The 24,563-nt window shown below is 35.9% G+C and overlaps 2 protein-coding genes across 3 annotated transcripts; one reads left to right on the forward strand and one right to left on the reverse strand.

Annotated features, from left to right (window-relative positions):
- Positions 1-4,137: 4,137 nt before the first annotated feature.
- Positions 4,138-9,022, forward strand: LOC149402051 (protein indeterminate-domain 6, chloroplastic-like). Its single transcript, XM_089609550.1, has 3 exons — positions 4,138-4,915; positions 5,129-5,525; positions 7,678-9,022. Exons 1-3 carry the CDS (start codon positions 4,735-4,737, stop codon positions 8,795-8,797), a joined length of 1,698 nt encoding a protein of 565 aa, XP_089465676.1. The 5' UTR covers positions 4,138-4,734; the 3' UTR covers positions 8,798-9,022.
- A 7,587-nt stretch (positions 9,023-16,609) lies between these two features.
- On the reverse strand, positions 16,610-22,798 carry IDD5 (indeterminate(ID)-domain 5). 2 transcript variants are annotated; one of them, XM_089609210.1, is made up of 5 exons: positions 22,004-22,798; positions 21,446-21,842; positions 18,879-19,336; positions 17,812-18,380; positions 16,610-17,118 (listed from the first exon to the last, which is right to left on the reverse strand). In XM_089609210.1, the coding sequence occupies exons 1-4, from the start codon at positions 22,173-22,175 to the stop codon at positions 17,821-17,823; spliced, it is 1,587 nt and encodes a 528-aa protein (XP_089465336.1). In that variant the 5' UTR covers positions 22,176-22,798; the 3' UTR covers positions 16,610-17,118; positions 17,812-17,820. The 2 variants fall into 2 exon arrangements, with proteins under 2 accessions (XP_089465336.1, XP_089465335.1); XM_089609209.1 differs by having other exon boundaries at positions 21,998-22,798.
- Positions 22,799-24,563: the final 1,765 nt, after the last annotated feature.

Raw genomic sequence — 24,563 nt, forward strand, 5'->3', positions numbered from 1 at the left:
AAAAAAAAAGAAAAACGTTAATATAATCAACCAAATAATATTAAAATTTTAAGACACAAGAAAATCCGCGTACTCGGTGAGCTCGCCCACTTCGCTGAGAAATTGAGAGTTTGGCTCTCTAGGGATTGTTCGTTAACGGTGAAGTAAAAATAACGCCGTCCCCAATTTTTATCTTTCGAAGGGAGATCAGAGATCACTCCCCGGTCCGCGGCCTTCGAAAGATAGAAATATTTGGGGTCATGTTTTGAGTTCGCATTGACCACGCAAAGACGGACTAAGTCCATCAGAGCGAGGTCGACCTTTTGTTCATGGGCCACGACTAAAAGACCCATAACCATCCAAACAGAATTGGGGCACATCTGGGGAAGGGTTAACCCCAAGGCCTCGACAAAATCGAAAAGAATAGAATGGATTGGAAATCGAAGCCCACACGATTCCAACCACACTTCGTAAATACAGCAGTACCCCTCAACCAAAGATTCCGCTGTAGTGAGCGTTGGTGGAAGAAGGAGATCGATCTCGGGGGCCATCTGATATTTACGACGAATGTCTACTAGGTCCGAGCTCTTAACAGCCGAAGGCATGGGGATGTCCTCCTCATTACCCAAAGATTGGATCCCGACTGAGGAACCCCGGACCCAGACATTTAAATTCAAAGAAAAAATATTAAAGTGTTTGACGGTTTGAAGTTTGTTTGAGTTCGCTAGCCGAACTTAGGAGAAGTGTTTAAAACTATGGGTTTGTTCAAGTTCCTGGTCGAACTATAAGACATTCAAAGTCGAACTCACGAAAAAGCTGAAAGTCTTAGAGAGAAAAGAAATAAGTATTTCGAAGAAAGTGAAAGAAGAGAGAAGTTACCTTTTCACCGAAGTCGCTCGAAATATAAATGGAATAAGAAGTCTTTTCGAATTACTCTTATTTATAACCATTTATATTAAACTGAATTCTGATAAAATCTAATGATTACGAATCAAATCAAATATTATGTCGGTTAAAATAATTTAAAATCTCAACTGACACTCGACTCTTCGATTTTGACCATCGAAGCGCGGCTGATATCGCGCCACGTGTCAAAAATATTTCGGATATGCGTGCCACGCGCCAAAAAAAAAAATCGGATTATTCCCCCCCCCCCCTTTTTACTTCGGAAATTTTGAAAGTTTCGCTCTAATATTTTCAAAAAATATTCTGAATATTTTAAAAAAAAAAATATTCAGGGGCTAATTGTGGGGGTAAAAAATCAATTTTCTAAAACACAATCATTTTGGTTGGGCTTTAGTTCTATCAAAAGCCCACCAACCGACCAGTCCGACTCTCGAAGGCCTGGCCAAGCCCAGTCCGACTCTTGAAGGCCGGCCCAAGCCCAGTCAGCAACCCAGGTCGCCAAAGAAGGATAAGTCGACTGTGTTGACTTAATCGAAGGATTCAGTCTTCCTCAGATAAAAGACCTCGTCGCGAAGACCGGATCCGAGATGACTTCGATCAGCGACGTGACAGAGCCGAGCTGATCAACACGTGTCCTCTGCGACGAATTCTCTTTTGCTATAAATAGAAGTCGATATGCTGATTTTTACACACACAAGCCTATGCAATTATTCTCAATATTTCTCTGCTATTTTATTGTTTAGCTCGCCTGCTAGAGTTCGACACTTCGCCCCTCTTTGTAACACAATTGATCATCAATAAAGATATTAAATTCTTTTTTCATTTCTTTTTATTCCACTTTTGTATGTTACACGAAGTCTTCTGAGACCCATATTTAAATAAATCAAATTTTATCATATTATAATTTGTGATTGTTGGCGATCCTGAAATCGACATCAACAGTAACATGATTTCTAGATCTAGCCCCGTGCAAGATGAGATATGGATGAGGTGGAAGTTAGCCAAAGTGGTGTATGAAAGATGCTTATAGGTTGGATACCATCACACATTGTACGAGCTCAAAATGGTTCTTTTTTTTTTTTTTTTTTTTTTTGTATATCGGTCAAGGAAAGAGAAAGGGAGCTAACTAATGTATTTATTTTTTTTGGCCGAGTTAACCATCGTGCTTTGGTGGCTTAAAAATTTGCTTTTAAGCCGCATTATTCACTAAAGCGCGCCTACATTGAAATTCGTATGAAATTACTTTTGAGTTTATAGTGTTGATGCACTATTCGTGATTGTCTCGGTGGTGTTGAATATTGTTTGAATCGCATATAGACAGCAATCAAGATGATCCGTAATTCCAACATGTGGGTTAGTTGTATCATCTGTAGTACGTGTAATATATCTTGATACGTAAAATTGCAAATTTTTTTTTTTTTTTTTTTTTATGATTTTCTACAACTTGTTAGTTACAATAAATAAATTTTGTGAATTTCCGGCTTGTAAACATGTTCATTAATATTTTTAAATCTAAATATAATATTCTAAAAGTTACCCACATCAACTAGTTTTTTACCAACATCAAATACTTTATTTCTAGAGGAGTAGTTCAAGTTGGGTGACCTCTTTGGAAGTTTTAACTTTTAATGAAAAGCATGTGAGTGAGCAGAAAATATGCTAAGAAGGCTTATATATCGTTGTTTATATGATTAGATGATATTCAAAGATTATCATAAATCATCGTATTTTATCGAAATTTATTTGAATACAAGCAGCAACGACTCTTGTTTGTAGTCGTTGTTGCAAAAAAATAGTCGCTATTTTCTCAATTTATCTTTATTTTTTTTATTAATTCCTCTAAATTACGACAAGATACGATGAAATTTAATATTTTTATAATAATAGAATTTAATTTTTTTAATTCAGTTTAAATGCCTTGAAATGGCATTTTTGTCTATTTTTGTGTCAATAATTAATTTTTGAATATTTTGTAAGTAAGAAGTCTAATCTTAATATTTCCTAACTTAGGGTATCTAAATTATGAAATTTTTCAAAAGAATTATAGTGACATATAGTTGTCTATAGGGATGGTAACTTTAACCATGCACCCACGTATCCACAAGATCCTAGTCACCATGGGTAGGGTCTTAACAAAATAAATGAGTAATAGATAAAGTATGAGTATTATCCAATAAAAATTATATGGGTATGGGTAGTGTATGGTTTTTAAGTATCCTACCCAATACTCTACTCATACCCTATCTGTTTAAAATTGTTACTACATTTATGAATTTTAAGCAAATTTTAGTGTACGTATTTATTAATTTAATTATTTATTATATTTTAATTTTTATTAATAAATATAATATTAAATGGATAAAAAAATACCCATGAGTTACCTTGTACTCTCTAGGATTTTATTCAGATTATTCAGACTCATTAAAAATAAATAGATATGAATAGGGTATGGTTTTAAAAAATTATATAGGTAATATATAGTTTTATAGGACTCTAACAAGACTCTACTCTTTGTCATCTCTAATTGCCTACGAGCCACGAGTTCGCGGTTATGGAACCCTTAAGCGGGGGCGTTACAGCTTATATATTTGCATATTAAGAAACTGCTTTTTGATTTAAGAGTTTACGGCAAACACTTTGAAATTTCATTACTGGAATGAAAGATAAAACTATTTACGTTTATCATCGAGAACCCTTTATCATGTATTGCAAAAGAATGCAGATGCCAGTCGATCGTACTTATAAATTGCTATAATTGTCAATAGCCTAACTAAAAGGTTCACATTTATAGAATATATATTATTGCAAAAAGTTACCATACTTTACACACACACACACACACATATATATATATATAGAGAGAGAGATAGAGAGAAAGTGATTAATCTAACGTGGCGCCAAGGTGGTCTACCATATGGTGGGCGCAGCTGAGGGAAGAAGGGATTTGTCTTGGAGCATGCAAAAGAGGATACGAAATTAGCGAAGGAGAGAGAGAGAGAGAGAGAGAGAGAGAGAGAGAGAGAGAGAGAGAGAGCCTTGCTGTTTTGTGGGGCCCATCTGAGGCCAATTTGCTTAAGAAGACGACAGTTAGGGTCGCTGCGTATGTAGCTGCATGAACAGCGACCCCCAGCGCCTTCCCTCTCATCGATCGATGTATTTTATATATATCGCTATTTATTTATTTATTAATTATTATTACTATTCTTACCCTTATTATTATATGCCCTCTCTTTATATATACACATTATTGTCTGTTAAGACATTTCCACTACTGGAAACAAACAGAGAAGAGAGAAAACTGAATTATCTTTAGAGATAGAGAGATGGGTGTGCATGGTACCTTTGGTAGACACGCACATATGTTGTTTGTATAGCTGACACTGAATTATTGATTGTTTTTACAGGAACAACTAAGACTACTCTCATATGTGTCTTTTGCTTCAGTATTATTGATATTTTTCTCTCCTTTCATTTCCGTTTCTCATACTCATTATTATGAAGAAAACGGCAAGCTAGCAAAAGAGAGATCAGAAAACGCGTGCACGAGAGAAAGGAAAAAAAAAATATCTAGGTTATCTAACTGTTGTTTTCTACACTTCTCTTTGTTTCCATGTCTCCTCAGATAGCCAATTTGTTCGCTTTGGCTTTTCAGTTATATGATATAAAAGCTGAGAAGGTTGACTTGACTTTTCTTTGTTAGGTTTCAATAAGTGCTTTGAGCTTTAGTACAAAAACTAGATAGAACAAAATTAGACCAAAGCTCTCAAGAAGGGTTTCTTTTCTTCTTCTTTTTTTCTTCTTTCTGAAATCGATCTTCACAGTAGAGAGAGAAGGAAAAGAAAAATTTAGATGGCTGCGGCTTCATCATCGGTTCCTTTTTTCGGAGTAAGAGATCATCAAGAGATTCAAAATCAAATGAGCTCAACTCTGCAACAACCTTCAAGTTCAACAACCACCCTCACAAATTCCTCATCTATGGCTATTTCAACCTCAGCTCCTCCAAAGAAAAGAAGGAATCAATCACAATCAAGTAAGTATCTCTAAACCCTATATCCAATCGATCAAATCTAAGAAAACGTATTATTCATTTTATTCCTTTTTTCTTCAAGTTTATATTCCGATACCTATGAGCAACATACCTAAACTAGGAATGGTCAGATATACTTAAATCCCAAATATATCTGAGACTAACCCTATTAACAAAACCTAACAGTTCTCTTTCTTCAATTCTTATGGTCAATAGATGCGGATGCGGAGATCATTGCACTGTCCCCGAAAACCCTGATGGCGACGAACCGATTCATATGCGAGGTTTGCAACAAAGGGTTTCAGAGGGAGCAGAATCTTCAGCTCCACCGGCGAGGCCACAATCTTCCATGGAAGCTGAAGCAGAAATCGAACAAAGAACCAAAGAGGAAGGTTTTCCTGTGCCCCGAACCCACTTGCGTCCACCACGACCCTTCGCGTGCTCTCGGAGACCTCACGGGAATCAAAAAGCACTACTCTCGAAAGCACGGCGAGAAGAAATGGAAGTGCGAGAAGTGCTCGAAGCGCTACGCCGTCCAGTCCGACTGGAAGGCTCACTCCAAGACTTGTGGGACTAGAGAGTACAGATGTGAATGTGGTACTCTTTTCTCCAGGTAAATTATATATATATATATATATATATATATACATATATGAATATGAATATTTATTACTTTTTCTAAAAATAAACGATTCTATTACTCATATAGCTAGCTAGCTCCGGTATGTTTTGAATTGATTTACGAATTTTCTTACATGGAATGAGTAGGATCAATTGGATTTTCTGTTTGAATTATATACAAATTCTGAATTCTTTTGACACATTTTATATGTTGGATCCTTTGATATGCACGTACTCATCTCCTAGCAGTGTTTTGAAGAAAAAAAATAATCTCTCTCTCTCTCTCTCTCTCTCTCTCTCTCTCTCATATCTATCTATCTAATCTGTGTGAACGAGAGTTGAACATTTGATTGGTGCTGTGATTTTGAATTTCGAAAATGAGAAAATTGGGGGGACATGAACGAAGACAAGAAAATCACATATGATGATGATGATGATGATTATCATCATGATCATCATCATTTTAATATTTCTATCCAGTTTTTTACTCTTAACCTCGAAAACAACGCTCTCTTTTATCTTTTTCTTGCGTTCACGTGTATTTTATATGGTGAGAAAAAGGAAGCATATTGTTGCTGGCTTTTGTTTTCATATGCGTTGGACATGTTCATTCTACTGTATTTGTTTCTTTCTTCATTGGCTCTCTACTAATTATCTTTTCGGGTCTGAGCTCTTTTAGTACTTCAGTTCCTTGAGCATTAAATATTTTTAGGATAGTCTTCGCTTTAGACTCTCTCTCTCTCTCTCTCTCTCTCTCTCTCTCTCTCTCTCTCTCTCGTGAGTCTGTAAGAATTCACCCTTTAAGTCCGAGTTCACGTTTTATGATGATTGGAAAACTTAGCGTACTAGTTCTTCAAAAACGTCAAACTAACACATTACCATTGAAAAAGCCCTGACCGCTGACCCTTTCATTTCTAGCGGAGAAAGAATTTTCTACATCCTGTGTTTTAAATTTACGTTATTAATTTAAGTGTAGTGCTCTTAGTTTATATATATTTATATATAAAAAAAATTCCATGTATCTGCTCACCATATTCATGTTATATTTTTACCTTCCTTCGCTAACGACTCCATTAAAGAACTTTAATTTTGGGCCCACGCGTTTTGAATCTCTAAAACATAGTCTTATTTGGAATATACTTAAAAACCAATTTAACCTCACGAGAAGGTCTAAACATAATGTGAATGCCAACAGGATAAAAATTGACCACTCACCTGTTGTAAAAATTAGCTGTTATATTTAGTTACTGAATCGAGTTTAAATCCAATATATATATATATATATATATATATATATATATATATATATATATATCATTTCGTAAGCTTGCAGTAATATTATGCCAACATATCAAAGGTTCCGACATATAAATATTAGATTCAATTTCAGCACTCTATACTCATAAAAGTCTTTTAGCTATATAGCCATTTGACTTATAACGTTTTGTATAATAGCCAAAAAAAATTTTGTAAATAATTCTGTAAATAACCACTTCAACTTATTTACGATACTAAAAAAGACAAAAAAACCCTAAATAGACGGGAATGCTTTTGGGTATTTTTTCTTTTTTTTTAGTATCGTAAATAAGTTGACGTGACTATTTATAAAAAAATTTACAAAAAGTTGATTATTTAGCAATTCTTAGATTTTGGTGACTAATTTATCAAAAATAGGGGGTTCAGTTACTTCATCGTAGTCTACAATCCATTCACATATATAATTTGTGCTCACTCACAGATTCTACAGTTATCCGTACAATACCAATTATTTTTCATGCATTCGATCAGAAATTCTTACTAGTTGATTTTAGCAAGCGCGTATGTTAGTTGTTCTTTTTTATATCAGGTTTTGACGAGAAAACCTATAATTATTCGTCAAAATCAAAATGTTGTTGAAATGTAGGATTGGGACATGTACAGCTAATTACAGCTTTTATCTTTTATATGATTTATTTCGGCATAATTTAAATGTTAACCAAATAACCGGTTAAAGAGGAAACTTATATATATATATATATATATATATATATATATATATATATATAATTGGACTGTCGTATATGATATATAATATAGAATTACCGTTACATAATGGGTTATATAGCTTGCTAATATATCTAAAAATTATGCACTTTTTCTTGCAGGCGTGATAGTCTGATAACACATAGGGCATTCTGCGACGCGCTTGCTCAGGAGACGGTGAGGCATCCGATAACAGGACTGAGCTCGATCAGCGGTCACCACCAGATTTTCGGGTCCAACAACCACATAAACTTAGGGCTTTCCCAGTATCCCTCGCTACAAAATCACCCACCAACAAGCCTCTTAAGGCTCGGAAGCACTACCACGAGCAACATTGGGATAACAACCACCCCAAAACTAGAGCATTTCATTTCATCCTCAAACCCTATGCCATGCTTTGGAAACCCTACCTCTTTCGCCAACAACAATCCCTCGGCTTTCTTCAATATCTCTGATTCCGGCGGCCCCAATAACAACCAGTCCCTCTTTAGTCCTCACAATATCCAACACTTCTTGAGCAAGCCGCCGTTGATGCACGGCCTCGCCCAACTCCCCGACCTTCAACCGAGCAGCAATGCGAATAATAATTCCTCGGCCGACCTCTTTAGCCTCGGATTCTTCTCGGGCGGTGGAGTCGATGGGGACGGGTCGGGGCAGACGAACCAGGGAATGATGTTTCACGGCATGTCGTCTTCACCGCTCTACGGCGACAATAACGGTAACGGCCTCTCGTCAAGGAATGAGGGTAGTAACGTAGTTTCACCCCACATGTCTGCCTCGTCGCTGCTTCAAAAGGCGGATCAGATAGATTCGACGACCTTGGACCTCGGCGACACATCATCTTTTCTGAGAAGCCTTCGAAGCTCCGTTCCGAGCAATATCGACCAAAACCACCACCACAATCTGCAAGGGCTAATGAATTCCCTGGCCAATACTGGTAATAATGCAAACCATTGCAGTATTTATGGAGGGTTTAGCGAAGATGGGGTCTCTATGGAGCCTCGTCACGAAAATCGAGGTGTGTGTGATATGGATGGGACGGCCAACAAAATGCATCAGGGTTTGGGTAACCATGTGAGCTTTGGAGGCTCTGACAAACTGACTTTGGATTTTCTTGGCGTTGGAGAGATCGTTAGAAACATGCAAGGTGGTGGAGGCATTGGAGCTATGAGCAATCTAGACCCACAGTTGAAGTCAACGCAGCAGAGTCAACTTTTTGGTGGGACCGGTACGTTGCAATGATCGACGAAGAGAGGCGGATGATGAGACTGTGATGTTGACTATATTTTAATAATATATATATATATTGTTACGTGAAATAGAACCGTTATTTCACTGTTAGCACTTAGTTCGATTGTTGTTAACTTTTGTATTACTATATTATACTATATCGTCACATTAATGCATCTGTGGTATGGTTGAAAGCCTGAAGAGGCTCGGTTAATTTGGTTGGTAACGTTTTACTGAGTTACATATACCAAGTACATAGATAAATAATTAATCTACTTTTCTATGATTTTAATCGATATGATTCGGCATAGTAATATATGAATTGACAAAAAAATTATTATAATTGTTATATGGGTTGATGTCGAAATCTGTACAATAATTTTATGATTGAAAATATGATCAAACAAGAAATGATTAATTATTTAGACGGAGTTTTTCTTATACGATACGTATCTTGAGTACAAAGAGTAAATTAAATGAACTGCAAAAATGTGCTACGAATATGTGTGTGTGTGTGTGATGTCTAGCCATCTTCCTTGTCTTTTATAGTCGCCGAATACCTAGAACGTGGGTTGAACAGACCCACGTTTTTTGCGGTTATATCTATATCCGCTATTCCACGTCTTCTCATACCCTTCATATAATAATTGTTTCTTTTATTTGAATATATATCGACTTATAAATGCCCTGTCTTGTGGCATAGGTTGTCATGTGGTGGGATGTGACCTTCATCCTGTAAATTGAGTATATGACTAGTCTTTTATCCCAATACTTATACTATCTTCTCGATTATGTTCGGTGGAGCCTGGACCTTACTTTATGGTTTTGATCATTTCATTATTGTCGTCGACCCACTTATGGATCGGACTTCCTTGTTATTAGGTACCAAACAACCTCTTGTTGCCAGTTCGGTATCAGGTGAAAATCACTGTATAACATTACCCATGAGTTTCATAGTATATTATTAGGATAGTGAGAGACATTTATTAGATGCTAAGTGCTTCAGAAACATACACCGATGAAAACGTTGATTATCTAAGAAACTTTTAAATGTAATCGGTGCACCAAATTGTGTTTTGTATGTCTTGATTCATCGTTTTGATCGAATAGATCTCGAATAGTTTGTAATGCGAAGCGTCGCTTCTCTAGGAATTTGTGTAATTTTTATGATTACGCATTTATGGGTGTGATTTGACATTGATTGGATGCAGCGATTAGTATTAACCGTAGATTCTGAGGCTTCTTAGAAAACCTTTAATCTCAACCGTTAACGAAATTCCCTATAAATAGGTCTTTCCTTTCGGATTTTCTCATTTTCAAAATCGTGTTACTGTTCTCTTGTGTTGCTTTTCTTTTTACGACGAGATTCAAAGATTTAAGAAATTTTTTATGACGAAACTGGCATCTCTTATTCACATTTCCTTTAAGGATTTTTTGTTGTTGTTATCTGTTCTTGTTTTTCTTCCTGCTTTTTGCCTCTTAGATGTCTATTTTTTGGTTTTTTATAGTGTGTATTCATGCGTTTGAGATGTTTTCAAATTTATTCACAAGTTCGGTATATTGGAGACATCGGATAAAGAAAATAATAGTTTTTTTTTATTAGGGAGGTCGATGTTGAGATTCTGGCAGGCATTCTATTCATCTTCGACCCGTTAAGGATCTTGAATTTTTATATCAACTGTATACCATTGAGAAAGTGTATTTCATGTATTCTAAAGAGTGGAAAATACAAATTCTCATGGATGGGAATGCTAGGTCATCGCCAAACCGTTACAACGTGATCTTGCCCCATAAAAGGGAAAAATTAAAATAGTCAAAGTTAGTGATGATTGGAAGAGTTCTAACCCTCCTAGTCTTATATGTAGGACAAATGATGAATTTTTTTTTTTCGAATCTTGTACCTGCTCTAGTCGGGGAGGTGATTTAGTAGAAGACTGAGAAGATGAGGTTTAACAAGATGTGATGCTCGATAAAATTCGATCCATAGCGAGTTCTAGGGAGGCCACGGGATCTGAGGGCTATTTTGGAGCAAAATTCGATAGATTATTTGGCCAAATTATTTCAATCAGTGTTGAGGGAGAGTTCTATGTCAGCATACCGAACATAATTAAGCTTTCCTCGTCTTTCTAAATGAGTTTACCAAATCCTACTTGATGCCCACGCCCCCTCATGAGGCATGGTCACGCTAAATGCCCTGATACTTCACGTGGCTTGCGATATTTTATTTTCGCCCGGCCGTTCATCATCTCTACCCTCAAATCTCTCTCAACTTTGCTACAACTAAGTTGAATCCGGATGTTTACCAAGTCATGGTCGGTTTAGTTATTTTGTGGATGATGCTCTACTATTGTGATCCTCCAAATACCCTTAATTTGCTTCTACAAGTTAAAAGCTAATCGAGGTACCGTTGGATGCTACAACGCCTCAAGTAACAAAGATTAGGAAGATAGGTTTTTCTTTGTGTTGTTATGTTGATTGGTTCTTTTGTAGTTTGGCATTACTGTCTCTAAGATATTCTACAACATATTCCTGACATCTTGGAAAAACATGTGCTACTTGGCAAGATCGTAACAAATCCGATTTTGATATTATTACGCGCAAGTTTGATTTTATTATTGATACGCTTCCGGATTTGTCTACACCGAATAAGATCAAGCCGATCAATATGGAAACCCTAGTTAGAAATCTAATGCTAGGGTTCAACTCTTATAAAACAGAAAGTATGCCCATAGGAGTTTGGTTGCGCACTTAATGTTTTTCGTAAGAATCTTTGACCGAAATAACTTTTTCTTTGTGCGATTTTTTTTATTAAATATGTCTTCTTCTTTTCCGCCGTTATTCGTGCGAGTGACAGAGTTGAGTTTGCATTCGTTGTATTGTAGATCACGTACAATTATAAACGTTGGTCAACCACTTGGTAAGTGTGTTGAGTGGAAGTGAGGGGACTCAGATTCAGAGAGATCTCGAGTCAGACGTCAGTGGGTAGTTTTGAAGTATGGGTTTGATGTCGGATTCGAGGCTCAACAATCACAAGAAATACAAGAGAAAGTGTATGTGTTGTTTTAGATTTAGAATGTAAATCTCTGAGTATCGTCGTATAGAAACAATAACAAACTCAAAAGTAAAGAAAGCTAAATTAAATACGGAATAAGAATGATTTTATTAACAGGAAATGGAGGCGATAATACTCAATGTTTAGTCAAAACACTACTCATATACTCAATCTTTTTTTTATGTGGCAAAAATACCACATGTTAATATTTAGTGGCGCCGTAACAACTTTCACGGTTAAGTTGAAAATGAACGGCCAAGATTGAACAACTAATATTTTTCTTAGTTTTGTATTTTGTTTACAATTATTTGGAAAATTAAATTAATATGTAAATAAGATTTAATAATATAAAAGAGAATAAAACTAAAACTCTCGACATTCCAAAGAATCCTCAAAAATCACTCTCAAACCGTCGACAATCAAAAAAACCCTAAATTCACAAAACGAACATCAAAATCGTAATCCCCATCGAAGATGTCTGAACAAAGCAGTGGGGATGGTGATGACTAACGTTTTCTTCTTGAGGAAGCAGAGTACAACGATGACAACGACGACAAAGAAGGCGAGGAGGCTCAGAACACGAAAGGTAGAGATAGGCGCGCCGTCGTGGATGATATCTGCAACATTGGAGAGGCTAATGATGAAGATTCTGAAGGCGTGAAAGCAAAGAGTGTCCTCGACAGCCTGCTCATATTGTATTTTAGAAGTATTTTGCAAAGCAACAGAAGTATTGTAAGTGTATACTATCTAACTGCTCATCTTGCATTACGTGAATTATTAAATTATCAAACGCTTTTGCTACTTATAGATAATATGATCTATTTAAGCCAATTTTGTTACCTATGGAATTTTTTTTACAAATTATTGGGAAGGAGTACTGCTTTTATATGTCATTGCAACTTTATTAGATCCTATATGTCAATTAGTTAGTCTTAATGGTTTAATAAAAGGTATTGCCAAAAATTTGAATGATGATTTGAGACTAACAATCGCTTGTATTAGAACAATTTCTTGTGTTGTACAGTGAAAATTTTGACACAGGTGGAGATCAACGACAACCACAACAACAAAAAAGTTCTCTCTCTTTATCAAATCCAACCAACGCGTCATGGAACTTGATTCATAATTCGAGACATCATTTGTCGTCATCATCTTATCAAACATCATCTTCCAAGCTTGTGAATTATTTGGACAGTGAATTTTACACAGAGAATCCGGACGAATTGGATATTCTAGAAAGGTGGAAAAATAAACAAGAGCGTTTTCTGACACTGTCCATAATTGTCCGATACATTCTTGCCACTTTGGTATCAAGTGTTGCGTCAGAGCAAGCATTTAGTGCAACCAACCGTGTTCTTGGGACAGAAGATCAGCAATGAGTCCGGATATTCTAGAAGGCCTAACGTGTTTGAAGGATTGGGAGGATGCAAGAAGGCCTAATTTTTTTATTTATTCAAACCGTTCTCTTTTCCTTCACTAAGTTTTTATCATGATCCCCCGGGTTTTACTTAGAAAAGTTTTTAATGAAGGCAGTTAAGAATTGTAATTCTTTTTATATTTATCAAATAAACTTTTTTTTTTAGGAATTTTTTTTTTGTTACAATTTATCCATATTTTATATGAAAAACAAATACAAATCAATCAAAATGAGCCCTTAAGCAGCCAAAACAATTAAAAAACAAAGAGCTCAAAACATGACCCTTAAAAAAACCCAAAACAACTTAAAACATGCTCAAAATAAACCCCAAACAAGGCCCAAGACCAAGTCCAAAATCAAGCCCAGACCCGGCCCAAGAGCATGTCCGACCTGTGACTCAGAGGGCCTTGCCTGGGCTCGGGCTGGTCCTGATAGTTCTCTACTTTGGGTTGGGCTGACCAAGACACCTTCATTATTGGGCCGGGTTGGGCTTAGTCCCGAGCCTGCTAAGGGCCTAATTTTTTTTTTTTGGGCCTTTACTTATACATAACTATTACAAATCTGCTACTTCCCCAAAGTGGTAAGATTTCAATAGCTTTCTTCGGAAAAAAGTTACAAAAAATTAGCTGGCGTATCTCCTGATACTTATATGCTCTTCTTTGGTTTATGTGGAATTTGTTTTGATAGCTATTTTTGTAATTTATCATAAAAGTAATATGTTATTATGAAAAATAGTGTTTTTTAACAAGAATTATAAACCGTCATTTTTCTTGATGTTTACAATTTTAAAAAAAAAAATAGAACTTGTTTGCTGTTTAAGACTCTATTCAATTTTATTTAGAATTTTATTTACTGTTTAAAATTTAATTTAAAAGAAAAATAATTGTTTACCATTTGAAAAACACTCATTTTTAGAAGATTTGAAATAGCAGCTAAAAAATCGATTAAAGTATGAGTAACTATGTCACATGTCACGTACGGTCGGTCAAAATTAAAATGATATGTTTATACATACATACAACGAAGTAATTTATGTACCGATCATTCAATTAAATTTATAAAACTGGATAGATCCCTCAAATATATAATAATTTAGCACTACAGTTCATCAGTCAATATTATTCTTTAAATTAGCTTGTCCATTAGTTGTTGGATTTCTTGGAGTACTTGCTGGCATGGATACATGTACAAACAAATAATTGTTGTTCATTATTTTTTGTAACATGTACTCGGTTATGGTATCCAAGGCAGTCCTAAAAACTCATTTTACTTTTCTTATCATGAAAGGAAAATTCGTTTTTTATTAAGAGACTGTCATGGCTCAAATCTTGCAAAATATCAATTATTTTCATGACTCATTTGGTTATGTGTGTGTGTATATATATACATAAATATGTTATATATATATATATATATATATATATATATATATATATATATATATATCTATATCTATATTTATATGTATATAACATAAATTTTAAACAGAATGTAATAACACTCCTGGATATTGGAACTAGAACAGATCATAAATTTCAATTCCGATACTTAAATTTACGCCACCATAAGTACTGTTCCAATAACAGACGATATCAAAAGGAACACTTCCGAGACTGTCGAAAACGAAAATGGTCCCACAGAATACCTTTTGTGTTTCTTTTTTTATTTATTAATTCTCGACTATTTGATATGAAATCTAACGTCTCATATTGCATCTTCTTACATTTTGTCGCTCAAGATCGTTAATTTTTATTTATTTTAAGATTCATGTCGTTTTACGTTGAATCGGTTATTAAAATGCAGTATGACCGAGATTCAGAATTTCCGGTCTAGGAATTGGAAATTTCGGTTCCAGTGGGACGTTATTTCCCGTTGTTATTTATCATAATCTTCTGGTCTATTAACGACCAGATGTGGTTTACGTCAGAATCGGAGCTCTGATACCGATCGTATGCCCGTGATTATGTAACAAATTATGACGATACTTGAATGAGTGAAGAAAGTAATAATTGTTAAATTTCATCTTAAAACCAATTGATACTAAGTGGAGAGGCTCAACTGATATATAAACACATGTCAATATAAACACACAAGCAATGTGTGACTTTCCCACTTCAATACTACCTCTTACTCGTAGCGTGACTAGGCCGAGTAACAATCCCCCCGCGCTTCGCATGGGCCGGGCCAAATTCAAGTTGTGTGAATGGATAAGACTATGATACCATGTTAAATTTCATCTTAAAACCAATTGGCACTAAGTGCAGAAGTTCAACTGATATATAAACACATATCTATTCACACACACAAACCAACGTGAGATTTTTCCACTTCAATTTGGTGGGGTTTGAACTGATTAGGGGTGATTTGGATTTGGTGTGGTCTGGTCATGGTCGGGGATTTGGATTTGGGGGTGGATTTGTAATGGCGGAGCTGAGCGTTTTGGTTGTGAGGGTCCGAGAGTTACAGAGGGTGAGAGAGAGTCGAGAGATACGGAGGGTGAGAGAGAGTCGTGGTGGAGAGGGATGGAATGGCGGAGCTGAGCTTTTTTGTTGTGAGAGGGCCGGGTCGGAGAGTTACAGAGGTTGAGAGAGAGATAGTTACAGAGGGTGCTCGTTTTTGTGTTTCATAGCGTTTTTGTGTTTCAGACGAAATAAAGAAGAGAAGGAAAGTTAAAAATAAATAAACCTAATAATAGCCGCGACTTTCCGCTGCTGATGTCGAGGCTGTAGAGTAAAATTCCAAATAATGACCGCGAGAATAAGCCCGCTCTAATAAAAAGTTGAAAATAGCAACAGCCACGACAAGTCGCGGCTATTGTTGAGGCTGTAGAGTATTTAGCCACGACAATTGTCGTGGCTATACTAAAATCCCAAATAATAAGCGCGAAAATAAGGCCGCTCTAATGAAAAGCTGAAAATAGCAACAGCCACGACAAGTCGCGGCTGTAGCATCTAAAGTCGCGGCTATTTAGCCACGACTAGTCGTGGCTATTCCCGAGAATAAAAACTGTGGCTGTTGCCACTGTTTGTTGTAGTGATAATAACATGTACATGCAACGAGGTTTAACTTTTTGTGATAAACATACCATGTAATATAAACATTGGATATATGTGTGTGTGTATATATATATATATATATGTATTATAGATAAAAGATTAGCTAAAGAATAACAAAAAAAAAAATGCACAACAATAAAAAAAAATTTAAAAATCCGGCTAAAATATTAGGTAGAAAATAAAAAATAAAAATAGAAAAGATTTGCAATATTTTTATGCCAATTAGCTAATCTTTTGCTCTATTATATGTACATACATATATATATATATATATATACACACACACACACACAAAAATCAATAGTAAAGTAGATTAATTTTTTCTTTGGACATTTATTTTCCATCAACATGTTATATCCTCTAAATTATTTGACAAAAACTTCAGCGGGTCTCTCTTCAAATTCTATTGACATGACATTCGGATGTATTTGGAATTTAGCAAAGTTCCTATCTGCTTGGAGTTTACTTGTAACAACTAATGCATAAAGTAACAAGGATTCAACATGAAATCGGGAAAGAAGAAAAAAAAAGACTCTTGTCTTCTAAAAGGAAAAAAGGAAATTAATAAAAAGAAAAACTAGGAAAAAGAAAGCTGTAGCTAGCTAGGCGCGGCCAATGTTCAAGATAGGGCATGTCATGGCTTTGAATTTCTGGTCCATCTTTGAAATGTTGAAGAAAAAAAAAACTCCACAAATGCAGAAAGAGTTTCGAAAGTTTCTTTATCATGTACTGGTCACAAAGAAATTGGTTTCTTTGTTGGAGTTTGAGGCGAGTATGATATTCTAATTCTTTAACAAAGTATAAATTCCTGCAAAAGAAGCCAAAACAAGGAAGTTAGAAAATATTAATATCTTTAATAAATGATTATGACAGACTTAGAAGGAAAGTAATAAATGGGAGATAAAAAGCTCATAATAGCTTTTGACCGTGTATTTTTCTTGCTATTCTAACCCTCGGATGAGAGAAGAAGAATATTCCATATTGTAATTTAAGCATATGTATACGTAAACAAATATTTTATTTACTGATGAGATATTTTATCAACCATCCCACAACAACCGATGAAAACACTCTCGTGACTCTGCCAGTCCTCAAGATAAAAGAAAATCAGAAAGAAAAAGATAGTACAAAAAAACTGAAGTGCCGAAAAAAAAAAAATTGAAATAAGAAAAAAGGAATAGAAAAAAGACAAAACCCTACATGTATTCCAGGCCTTGAGGCGTGACTGCCCCAATCTAAGACAATGTGTCAGATATTAATATTTCCAATTTCTCTTTCAAGGAATAGTTTCAGAAAGAGAAAAGGAAAATAAGAAGAAAATAAATAATAATAAAAAAACGACGTAATGCACATTTACCAAAGAAAACTAACTCACACTAACTTTTTATCACGCATAACCATTATTATTCTAAACTCACGTACGTCCCTAATTTTCACGTACCTACCCACCCACGTTCTTTTTGTAGTAAAACCACTACTAGTATATTATATCAATATGTACCTGGGTTTTTCACTGGTAATTCCCGGCTGATCCGCCATAAGACTGGCTTGAAGGCGCAGCGTTTGCCTCGGGCATTTCTCGACGGTGGTGCTGCTCCGCCTTCGCCGGCGGCGGAACCGTCGAGCGTTTGGAAGCGAAGCCTCCTCCGCTGACGCTTCTCACCATCTGACCCACCCCGAGAAAATCCCTGGTGAGCTTATTCTGATCCTCGATCCCGAAGATGGACGAGCCGGCGGCGAAGAGGTGGCTCTGATCCTCCGCGGCGCCAAAGATTCCGGCGGAGGAGGAGGAGGAAGGGGCGCCGAAGGACCGCAGGAGAGAGGCGGAGCCGTTGTTGGCGGAGGTGGTGGACCCCATCTGGGCCGCCTTCTGGAGGAGAGCCGTGGCCGACATGTGGGCCATGGACCCCGCCGCCGACCCGTAGAGTGGCGTTGACGAACCACCGCCCATTTCCTGTCCCACCATCCCGTGGTGGTTCCCCGAGAACAGGCTCGTTGCTGCCGCCGCCGCCGCCTGACCTTCCGAGGATGCCCCGTTTTCGCCCACGAAGTTATTGGAAATCAATAGGCCTGAGTTTTCGAAAAAATGAAAATAAATAAAAATTAATTGATAATGAGAGGAGTAATCCATGATCTTCTGTTCTGTTGTGTTGTGTGTGGGGTGAGATTCTTAATGGTCCACAAATCACGTGATAGACTATTCTAATATATCATTGAAACAGAATTATTCTGAAGAAATTAAACAAATGCATGTTAATACATTTATTAACAAGGTACATGCATGTAATTATAATGATATCATTTAATCAATTATTGGAAATTAATCAGTAGTGCTGAGATTTTTTAGAAACGAAAATAAATAAACATGTTAGATTAATTGACTTCATGTGGTTGACAGACATGAAGATATCATATATATTATATATTAATGTATCTTTGTAAGACAATTATTCTGTTGGAATTTAGCAAATCCATATTAATTCATTGATTAACAATGTGCGTATAATTATTAGTATATTATGTGAAAATATGATTACTAAAATACGGTGATGGGCAATATATTGGTACCGGAATTGGGAGGGTTGTTGGAGTGAAGGTCAGAGAAGTGCATGAGGCCATGGAAAGGCTTGTTCGGAAGAAACTCCTGGTGGTGCTCATAGGGGTTGGGATCGCCGGGCCCCGGGAGAAAGAATCCGGCGGAGGACGAGCTCGGGATCTGCTGAGGTGGCGGCGGCGGCTGAGGCCGGTACGACGAAGTCATGTGGTGCTCGAACTGCCGGTGGTGGGGCCCGCCTCCGGCGCTTCCGAGGCGGAGGATGTCGGCGGCCGATGCTCCGGCGCCGGCGCCGGCGGACTGGTCCTGGAGGGAGGAGATGAGGTGTGGGCCCAGCTGGGAGAGGCCGAGATTGGTGGCGTTGGACGATCCGTACAGGCTGTTTCCGATCTGACCCAAGCTCTGAGGGTGACGAGCGCTCTCTTGAGCCAACGCGTCACAGAACGCCCTATGGGTTATGAAGCTGTCACGCCTGCCAATTCATTCAAAAAATAAAAATAAAAAAATAAATAAAGGCTAGATGAATTAATGAATGAATAAATTCCATTTTCACTGAATGTACGTACAAACGCATGAAAATATAATGATGATCAAGGTGTTTTGGCAAGGACTTTTCAGCGGAAGTGAGATATGAATGAAATAGTTTTTTTTTTTTTTTTTTTTTTTTAACTCACAAAGTACTGCTTGTGAGCGATCATGTTCGATGTACCTTTTGAAACCCCAACGAATTGATGGACCCACTAATATGTACATGTACAGGCAAGGAAATATATAATGGGATTGGGAAGCACAAATTCACATCATTGTTTGTGATTATCAATGATGATATTATTGTTGCTGAACTCAGGTACGTGAAGTTTTTCTGAATATAGGTTAAATTTTGTTCATTTTTTTTCTTGAGATCAATGATAAATCATGATTTTTTTTATAATTATAGTCTGGCGATATAAATTATTATTCGAAATATAAATAAATTTAAATGGATTATATATATTATTAATTTCCTAGAGGCTAAATTATTAATTATTTTGCGAAATATTATTTAAAGTCTAAATTCTTGGAACAGAAATTGTATATGCTAAAATTTTAACGTTACTAATTAAGTCTTATAGTAAATACTAAATAGAATCATTTCAAACAACGAAAATATATAAAAATCTAAGGGCAAGGTTGGTATTATTGAGCATTAAAATAGTTTTCAGTGGTATAGGAACTTTAGTAGCGACCGGACAATTAATGGTAAGAACTTGTGCAAGAGAAAGGCTCAATTAAAATGTCCAAAATAAGATAGGGAGATAATAAAGGAGAGAAATGTGAGAATTAATGACAACCCTGAATTTCGGAAAAAAAGATGATTATTCAATCAAGGAAGAGAAGTGCCGTTTTCAGGAACTGGGGTTCAATAAATGCAACAAGGGAATGTACTCAAAGACGTTGAAAATAATTATGTGGGGAATCAATCAACCAAGCCAACGAAGAAGAAAAAAAATATATAAATATAGAAATAGTAAAAAATATAAATATAAAGAAAGAACTAAAAGTAAAACTTCTTGGCTCTTGGTCATCATCGTCATGAATGCAAAACTTGTGAAACGTCAATTTGAGATATTCCAAAGTAAAAAATAAAAAATAAAAAATTCCCAAATTAATACCAAATAATGAACTGTGTCACCACGGGACTTGGAAACTCTTCAAGAACCACACATATATGTTATGAACAGCAAAGAATATCTGAGAAAAGCGGTAGAGAGAGAGAGAGAGAGAGAGATTTGATGTTATCATGAAAAAGAAATATAGCTGCAAAGACCACAGTACTACTGAATCACAACTAGCCAACCCATAAGAGAACAAATCGCGGTTAAAATAAGAGAAAAATAAATAACAAATCTTACACCATTCTAAAATGGCATGCCAACACGTGAAGGTGAGGCCCGAGAAGAAAAAATAAAGGAAGAGGAAAAAAAAAAAGGACGGTGTTCCCGAGGCAAATGAATTGAGAGAAGTTTTGTTTTGTTTTTGTTTTTTTTAAATAATCAACAAAGCGAAAAATAAAAGAGAAAACGGGTGTTTTTTTTTTTTTTTTTTTTAGGGTAATCTGAAACCTCTTCGACAATGGCAGTTTACAGAGATTATTCACGTGGGAGTATGTTATCTGCTAATTTTTTTCCCCCTCTTTCATTCTAAGCCGTACGAACTAAATTAAATTTCCAAGAAACAAATCCCATCTGTTAGAAAACAGAAAAGTAAAAAAAATAAATAAAATAAAATATAAAAAAAATCCCCGGAAACAAACACATGAGAACGAGAGAAGAAGATGGGAAGGAATCTAAGCCACTAGATAAGCCCTAAGCCAAAGAAAGGCAAGCAAACCACTTGATTGGTACTAAGTACTATGTGCCCTTGTCTCTCTTTCCTCCTTTCTTTCATCAAAACCCATATCACCACCCAAAATTCCAAAAAAATGACACAAAACATAAACCAAACACAAATAACATGATCACATGAGATAAAAAAAAAAAAAGAAACACCACGATGACAACATGTATCAAATATCACCTTAGCTTAGTATGATGATTGTTACCTGGAGAAGAGGGTACCGCAGTCGCATCGGTACTCGCGGGTCCCACAAGTCTTGGAGTGAGCCTTCCAGTCGGACTGGACGGCGTAGCGCTTCGAGCACTTCTCGCACTTCCACTTCTTCTCGCCGTGCTTTCGAGAGTAGTGCTTTTTGATTCCCGTGAGGTCTCCGAGAGCGCGCGAGGGGTCGTGGTGGACGCAAGTGGGCTCGGGGCAAAGGTAGACCTTCCTCTTCGGCTCTTTGTTCGATTTCTGCTTCAGCTTCCACGGAAGATTGTGGCCTCGCCGGTGGAGCTGAAGATTCTGCTCCCTCTGAAACCCTTTGTTGCAAACCTCGCATATGAACCGGTTCGTCGCCATTAGCGTCTTCGGGGACAGCGCTATCACCTCCGCATCCGGATCTAATTAACGCCAAGAAAAACACACGATGTAGTACATGTTAGGGTTTTTGGGAATCATGTGTATTCACTAGGGTTAGAGAAATGAAAATTGGGGATTATATATATATATATATAGATCTTGGATTGGGATGGAGATGAAACAGAAATTTGGATACACTTGCTTGGTGTTCCGGGTTGGTTTCGCTTCTTCTTTTGTTGCGGTGGCTGATGAGCTGAGGATGAGTTTGTTGGAGTTGAGGAATGTTGTTGTTGTTGTTTCATAATCTGAGTTTGGTCTTCGAGCTCTCTGTTGACTCCGAATATTTGCGCCGACGAAGAAGACGCCGCCGCCATATTTCTCGCCTTTTTTTATGAAGACCAAAAAAACCTTCTTTTATATTTTTATATTTCCTTCCTTAAACTTCTTCTCTTTTTCTCTTCTGTTTGAGTTTGATTTCTCTGCTTTTATGTCACTCTTTTCTCTCCTTTTCCTCTTCTGCAGCCACCAAAGCAAAAAATCCTGAGTTCTAAAGAGAAACTAACACAACCCCACATGCAAAAAAAAAAAAAAAAAATCTATTTTTATGAGCCTCTCTAGCTAGCTAATCTCTCTCCCTCTCTCTCTCTATTTTCTCTCTCTATTGAAATCTTATCCCGAAAATCGAAAAGAAAAAAGGAAAACAAAAACAAAACCCAAAAAGCTGGCTGTGATAATTACAAACTTTTTGAGGGGGAGTAATGAGGAAATCTAGAAAGCTAAGTGGATTTAAAGAGATTGAGATGAAAGAACAATTAAGAGCACTGGGTTGGGACAGAGAGGAAAAGGAATCAACTCCATGGTAAAGGACTCATATTTTGAATGCCTTAACTCTCTCTTCTCTCTATTTTCTTTTTCTGTTTTGCTTTAAGTGATAAAACTTTTAGCCAGCAGAGAGAGAAACCAAATGAGATTTGGTGTCATGCAGGCACTTTAACACATATTCACCATTTTCCTTTTATATATTATGCTTATTTATATATATTCCCATATCTATTTTATCTCAATAAGAGATATATTCCTTGCGGGTTTATTTCATTTTTAGTTTCTTCGTTACCTAAAATAAGATATACAAAATAAATTTTAGAAATATGAAAAAAAAAATAAAAAATATTTTGGACAAGGAGAAGAGAGAGAGAGAGAGAGACGGTAAGGCCTTCAGGTCGGTGGACCCAATCCTTGCACTTAACGACATGGAGTGGTGTGTGTGAAGAGCAGCGCTAAAATAAAACCTCTCTCTCTCTCTCTCTCATTTCGTATCTTTTCTTTTCACTTCAAGACAAACCTTCCTGCATCACCGTTTCCAAGTGGGCCTCCCGGTAAAACAAAAACTTATAAATTAAAAAAAAACAAAACAAGGCCAGTAGAGAATATACATAAATATATAATATTGGACATTGATCAAATAAAATTCACACACCAAAAAAAAAAAAAATTAGCAATGTACGTAAGATGTGCTCACTGATCTTTACTTATGTATGGATATTAAAAGACACATGAAGATTGGTAGCTAGAGTAATTCTTATTTGCTTAGACTTTAGCTTAATGTAAGAACAGTGTATATGCACAGTTTAGCCTTTTTGAGAGCCTTTCTTTTTGGGTCAGCAACGACAATGTGTGTGTATATATATATATGCACACACATAGCTAGAGATTGAGAGAGAGACAGAGAACTAAAATGGGGTCAGACTCATTTGCTGGGGATGTGCTTAAAATATTGGTTGGTTCAGTTACATGCAAATGCAATACATATTTGCAGTCACATCAAAGTATGAAAAAAATAGAAATTAAATTATTATTTGTTTGCTATGAAGGAGTTTATATTAGACATATATCACAATCAAACGACCTAATCCAACCACTATAGATAAACAAGCATCCCCACACTAATTTTTGAGCCCTTGCAAAGTACTGCATCCTAATTTCATTAATTGTTTCTATCAGTACCAACTATATGATTTTCTGTGACACAATTGCAATTAGTCACAGACAGTCAGCATTTTACAAGGTTACAAAAATTAGTTAAAGCCATATTAATTACTCCACCATTGATTAATTACTCAAGTTAATATATATATATGGTGTCATCATTAAGTAAACTGCAGTTTTTGCTTTCTGGAATTTGAATACTCGACTAAGACAGCTTTCGTTTTCCTTTTAATTATAATACCTATAATTGTTTCCCTTTTATTTTCAAAGTTTGAATGACAGTTTTTATTCCTTCCGAGAACGTTAATTATTTCTTCTTTTTCTACTAAGATAGAGTTCAGTTGATCAGCTATATACTATATAGTCATTCTCAAAAACAATGACAGCATAACTATAACAACGTGTTCTGTATGTACATAATTATATATATATATATATATATATATATATATATCATAAACTCAATTATACTTCCAATATGTATCATATTTTTTAAATTTTCAAAGGATTCTTGCCGATATTTCCATAATTGGATTTTTCTGTTTGGAAAAAGTACTCCACTTAGTGAGACTAAATCAAATAAAAGATATATATATATATATATATATATATATATATATATATATATATATATATATATTGCTGAATTTGAATCATATATGCATCTTTTCAATTATTTATAAGATAATTTGATCCCACGACATATTCATAATATTATATATCTGTTATTATTTATGAAAATGACACATTGTAGAATTAATTTAATGCGATATTGA

The sequence above is a fragment of the Urtica dioica genome, chromosome 3 (assembly GCF_054948205.1).
Source record: "Urtica dioica subsp. dioica isolate 48M chromosome 3, U.dioica_male_clone48M_v1_H2, whole genome shotgun sequence".
In the NCBI taxonomy this organism is placed as follows: Eukaryota; Viridiplantae; Streptophyta; class Magnoliopsida; order Rosales; family Urticaceae; genus Urtica; species Urtica dioica.